Source organism: Hypanus sabinus, chromosome 5 (genome assembly GCF_030144855.1).
Source record: "Hypanus sabinus isolate sHypSab1 chromosome 5, sHypSab1.hap1, whole genome shotgun sequence".
Taxonomy (NCBI): domain Eukaryota; kingdom Metazoa; phylum Chordata; class Chondrichthyes; order Myliobatiformes; family Dasyatidae; genus Hypanus; species Hypanus sabinus.
The window spans coordinates 173386779-173392778 of record NC_082710.1 but is presented as its reverse complement, the minus strand read 5'-3'; the positions used below and the strand labels follow the sequence as shown (position 1 = coordinate 173392778).

Genomic DNA, 6000 nt, shown 5'->3' with positions numbered 1-6000 from the left:
TCTTCCACACTGCTCTCCTCCCCCTTCCCACAAACCTCCTCCATATTATCTCCACATCTGACTGCCTTCCCAACTCTCTCAATACATCGGCCCATCCCTCCCTAACTTACTATAGCTCTCTATACTCCTGCACAGTCCCTCTTTAACTGTCAGTCAAGCCCTTGCCCATACTCTGACCACGTCCTGACCTCACCGAAGCCTCTCGTCGCCCACGTGAACTAGTGCCTCCCAGCTTTGCACCACTTTCCCTGCAGTAGACTGACAGGAGAGTTCCCCAAAGAAGATCAGTATAGGCCATCGGATTACTGGGTTATCCCTGTAGCTTAACCCAGAATCCCTTAAAGGATATATCACAACTCAATTTTATTTGCAGAATTGGGAGTATTTCAGATCTTGGGCTGAATAAACGGTGTAGGCTCCTCCTGTTGTATATACATCTGCAGGAGGTTGCAGAGAGTACTGACCACAGCCCTCCCCACAGCTGACACCATCTACAAAAGGTGCTGTCTTAACAAGGAGGCACCTACCATCGAAGGCTCCACGCCATCTGGATTACGTCTTTTTTGTTGCTGCTACTGTCGGGCAGGAGGTAAAGAACCCTGAAGTCCCACACCACCAGGTTCAGGAACAGCTACTCTTCTATAACCATCAGATTCTTGATTCCTGCTCAACCCTCACTTTATCTCAGGTACAGAATGCTGCTGACCGTCTCTTTCGCTACCATGGATTGTCTCAATCACAAGAAAATCTGCAGATGCTGGAAATCCACACACAAAATGATGGAGGAACTCAGCAGGCTCGGCAGCATGTATGGAGAAGTGTAAATGGTCAATGTTTTGGGCCGAGACCCTTCATCAGGGCTGGAAAAAAGATAAGAGGCCAAAGTAAGAAGGTGGGGGGAAGGAGAGGAAGAAGTACAAGGTGGTAGGTGATTGGTGAAATGGAGGGAGAGGAAAGGGGTGAAGTAACAAGCTGGGAAGTTGATTGGTGAATGAGATAAAGGACTGGAGGAGAGGAAATCTGATAGGAGAGGATAGAAGACCATGTTAAAAAGGAAAGAAGGCGGAGTACTAGATGGAGATGATGAGCACATAAGGAGATAAGGTGAGAGAGGGAAACAGGAATGGAGAATGGTGGGTGGGGGGTGCAATTACTGGAAGTTTGAGAAATCAACGTTCATGCCACAGGGTGGAAGCTACCCAGACAGAATATAAGGTGTTGCTCCTCCAACCTGAGTGTGGCCTCAGCTCAGCATACAGGAGGCCATGGACTAACATGTCAGAATGGGAATGGGAAGTAGAACTGAAATGGGTGGCTACTAGGAGATCCTGATTTTTCTAGCAGATGGAGTGTGGGTGCTTGGTGAAGCAGTCTCCCAATCGACATTGGGTCTTACCAATATAAAGGAGGCCACACTGAGAGCATGGGATACAGCAGATGACCCCAACAGACTGACAGGTGAAGTGTCACCTCAGCTGGAAGGATTGTTTGGGGCCCTGAATGGTAGTGAGGAGGAGGTGTAGATGCCATCTCCAATGGGATCACTTCTTTCCTCCCCCCCCAACTTTCCCAGTTTGCTCCCTACGCGACTCTCCTGTCCACTTGTCCCTCCCCACTGATCTCCTTCCTGATACTTATCCTTGCAGCTGGAACAAGTGCCACCTCTGCTCCTGCACGTCCTTGTGTTCCATGTGGGAAGCCTCCAACCTGATGACACGAACGGAGATCTCTCAAACTTCTGGTAATCCATAACCATTCCCCATTCCTGTTTCTCTCTCTCTCTCACCTTATCACCTCCCTCTGGTGCTCTTCTTCCTTCCGTTTCTGCCATGGTCTTCTACCCTCTCCTATCAGATTGCCCATCCTCCAGCCCTTTACGTCTTCCACCAATCAACTTCCCACTCTTTATTTTACCCCTCTCCCCATTTCCTGGTTTCACCTATTACCTACCACCTTGCACTTTATTCCTCTCCTCCCTGTAATGTTCAATCAGGCTCATAGTTCCAGCAAGCGAGACAGGAAATGCATGGACCAAACAGGTATATTAATCATTTATTTACTAACAGCAACAATTTGATCAAACATTCATGTTCCCCAAGCTATAGATGCTACAAAGAAGAGAAAATCTGCAAATGTTGGAAATCCAAGCAACACACATAAAATACTGAATACCCAATAGACATATGTACATTCAACAAACGTACTTACAGTGTCATGCAAAAGTTTGGGCACTCCAGTCAAAATTTCTGTTACTGTGAATAGCTAGGTGAGTAAAAGATGACCTGATTTCCAAAAGGCATAAAGATGACACATTTCTTTAATATCTTAAGCAAGATTACTTTTTTATTTCCATCTTTTACAGTTTCAAAATAACAAAAAAGGAAAGGGGCCCGAAGCAAAAGTATGGGCACCCTGCATGGTCAGTACTTAGTAACACTCCCTTTGGCAAGATTCACAGCTTGTTAACACTTTCTGTAGCCAGCTAAGAGTCTTTAAATTTTTGTTTGGGAGATATTCCATCCATTCTTCCTTGCAAAAAGCTTCTAGTTCTGTGAGATTCTTGGGCCGTCTTGCATGCACTGCTCTTTTGAGGTCTATCCACAGATATTCAATGATGCTTAGCTTGAGGACTGTGAGGGCCATGGCAAAACCCTCAACTTGTGCCTCTTGAGGTGGTCCATTGTGGATTTTGAGGTGTGTTTAGGACCATTATCATGTTGCAGAAGCCATCTCTTTTCATCTTCAGCTTTTTTACAGATGGTGTGATGTTTGCTTCCAGAATTTACTGGTATAGTATTTAATTGAATTCATTCTTCCCTCTAACAGTGAAATGTTCCCCATGCCACTGGCTGCAACACAAGCCCAAAGCATGATCGATCTACCCCCGTGCTTACCCGTTGGAGAGGTGTTCTTTTCATGAAATTCTACACCCTTTTGTCTCCAAACATACCTTTGCTCACTGTGGCCAGAAATTTCTATTTTAACTTCATCAGTCCACAGGACTTGTTTCCAAAATGCATCAGGCTTGTTTAGATGTTCCTTTGCAAACTTCTGACGCTGAATTTTGTGGTGAGGACGCAGGAAATGTTTTCTTCTGATGACTCTTCCATGAAGGTCATATTTATGCAGGAGTCGCTGCACAGTAGAACAGTGCACCACCACTCCAGAGTCTGCTAAATCTTCCTGAAGGTCTTTTGCAGTCAAACGGGGGTTTTGATTTACCTTTCTAGCAATCCTACGAGCAGTTCTCTCCGAAAGTTTTCTTTGTTTTCCAGACCTTGACCTCCACCATTCCTGTTAACTGCCATTTCTTAATTACATTACGAAATGAGGAAATGCCTACCTGAAAATGCTTTGCTATCTTTTTCTAGTCTTCCCCTGCTTTGTGGGCATCATTTATTTTAATTTTCAGAGTGCTAGGCAGCTGCATAGAAGGAGCCCATGGCTGCTGATTGTTGGGACAAGGTTTGAGGAGTCAGGGTATTTATAAAGCTTTGAAATTTGCATTACCTGGCCTTTCCTAATGATAACTGTGAACAAGCCATAGACCTAACAAGCTAATGAAGGTCTGAGACCTTGGTAAAAGTTATCTGAGAGCTCAAATCTCTTGGGATGCCCAAATTTTTGCATGGTGCTCCTTTCCTTTTTTTCATTCTAAAATTGTACAGAACAAAAATAATACACTAATCTTGCTTAAAATGTTGAAAAGAATGTTTCATCTTTAACTTGATGACTTTTGAAGATCAGTTCATCTTCTACTCACTTAACTATTCACAATAACAGAAATTTTGACTGGGGTGTCCAAACTTTTGCGTGCCACTGTAGTTGAAAGTGTGTGCAGAGCATAACTTCCCAATAGTCATGTCTTAAACAAAGGTGGAAGAAAGCAAGCCCCTTCTATGTGCTATTTTATTTACCCAAGATATGTGAAAGTGTCTACCAGGCATCTATTCAATGGGAAAGCAGCTGCACCTTTTAAACCAACCAATCACCAACAGAATAAAGCAACCCCCCCCCCCCACAGGACACTCCTTCCCACCTTCTTACTCCGAGATTTTTTTTAGTCCTGTTGAAGGGTCTCAGCCTGAAACGTTAACTGTTTGCTCTTTGCCATAGACGCTGCCTGGCCTGCTGATTACTCTGATTGTATCTCTTTGTTTTGCATGAATGTCTTGTTTTCACATTCTTTATTTTCTCTCTCTCTCTTCATTGTCTTTATGTTCTGTGCGGTCTGTGCATGCAAGAGTATGATGGAAGGTGCCAGCAAGTTTTCCTTCATTTTCACATGTGATAATCAGCTCAACTTGATAATTTCCCACTATGGCACAGGACACTTTAAACATTTAACCTGACAAAAGCATTGTAAGCCAAAATTTGACATTGCTGTGCTTAAGGTACTAGTCGCATGTTAGAATGTGCTAGGTTTTTTTACCTTGTAAGAAAACAGCAGGCCATTCAGCCCTTCAAGCTTAGGACAGCCCTCAGATCAGCCATGTTTCACTCCTTAGTACAAGAGGACATGGTTTTAAGGTAAGGGGTGGAAAGTTCAAGGGGGATATTAGAGGAAGGTTTTTCACTCAGGGAGTGGTTGGTGTGTGGAATGCACTGCCTGAGTCTGTGGTGGAGGCAGATGCACTAGTGAAGTTTAAGAGACTACTAGACAGGTATATGGAGGAATTTAAGGTGGGGGGTTATATGGGAGGTAGGATTTAAGGGTCAGCACAATATTGTGGGCCAAAGGTCCTGTACTGTGCTGTACTATTCTATGTTTTATGTAACCTATTCTCCCTGCTCCAAGTCATCCGTTGTGATGTTGGCTCAGTTCTTTCTCTCCCTGTAAGTACAGTCTTATCTTCCATTAGCAAGAAATCCATCATTAAGAACCCTCACCACCCGGGACATGTTTCTACTATCAGGAAGAAGGGACAGGAGCCTGAAGACACATACTCAATGTCTTAGGAACATCTTCTTCTCCTCTGACATCAGTCTTGAGAGCAGTCAATTAACCCATGAACTACCTCGCTATTCCTCTTTTCCACTATCTATCTATCTATCTGATGAAAGGTCTCGAGTCACGGAGCAGCTGCCGTACCAATTGCACATTGAGTTCTGTTGTCGCCAACATTTTGGTTAGATATGCCATTCTAGTATTTCAGGTTTGTCTGTGTTGTAACAGTTCACCTCCTTGCTGAGCCAGCCTTTATAAGACTGCTCCGATGAGTCCACTGGTCAGAAGCCAAAAGGATTTCAGGAACTCAGGTCAGATCTTGATAACAGCAATATCTCCATTTCTCGTTACCGTCAAAAACTCAAGCAAATCAAATCAGAAGCAAAATGAAGTACCTTCTTCTCCTGGGATGCGGTCTTCTTCTCTGTGCCTCTCTGGGTAAGAAATTTAAAGCTATTTCTAAAGTTTTCTAATTATTTTCCCCATCTTCAATTTGAGATTGGCATTGCAAACAATGCCAGGGGTTTTACAGTGCTCTCACCATTTCAGGGAGCAGCCTTGGTTCAAACCAGACCTCAGGGGCTTTCTCTGTGTCTGCGTGGGTTCCTTCTGGGCGCTCCTGTTTCCTCCCACATCGCCAGGGCATGCTGGAGGGCTCATTGTCTACCATAAATCACCCTTTAGGGTTGAATCAGAAAGCTTGTATGGGAAAAGTAAATTGGAAGGGCTATTGGGAAGTGAGGAGAAAAGGGACAGATGAGCCACTGTGTTTTAGTCCACTGGTTTGTACAGCCACCTCCTGTGCTGAAGAGGGAGAATTTACAGAACATTGTTCATTAATTTGGAATTACGGAAGAGACTGCTATTATAATTATAGTTGTTTGTGGTGTAGTTTAAGCTGTTCAATTATTTTATTATTGTAACACACAGCAAGGTATGTTGCAAAATTTTGCTCTGCGAGCCATCTGTACAGATAATCTCAGCCGATAAGTAAACTGAACAATTACAAATGAAAAATAGTAACAAAAAATGCAGAATGAAATTTTACAGTA

The 6000-nt window shown here is 43.7% G+C and overlaps 1 protein-coding gene across 1 annotated transcript in view; it reads left to right on the top strand.

Moving 5' to 3' along the window:
• Positions 1 to 5143: 5143 nt before the first annotated feature.
• The window catches only part of LOC132394826 (prostate stem cell antigen-like), a 30065-nt gene continuing 29208 nt past the window's right edge, over positions 5144 to 6000 (top strand). The window contains exon 1 of the mRNA XM_059971229.1: positions 5144 to 5386. Coding sequence (XP_059827212.1) covers positions 5335 to 5386 — 52 coding nt within the window. The 5' untranslated portion in view covers positions 5144 to 5334. The remainder of the gene's footprint in view (positions 5387 to 6000) is intronic.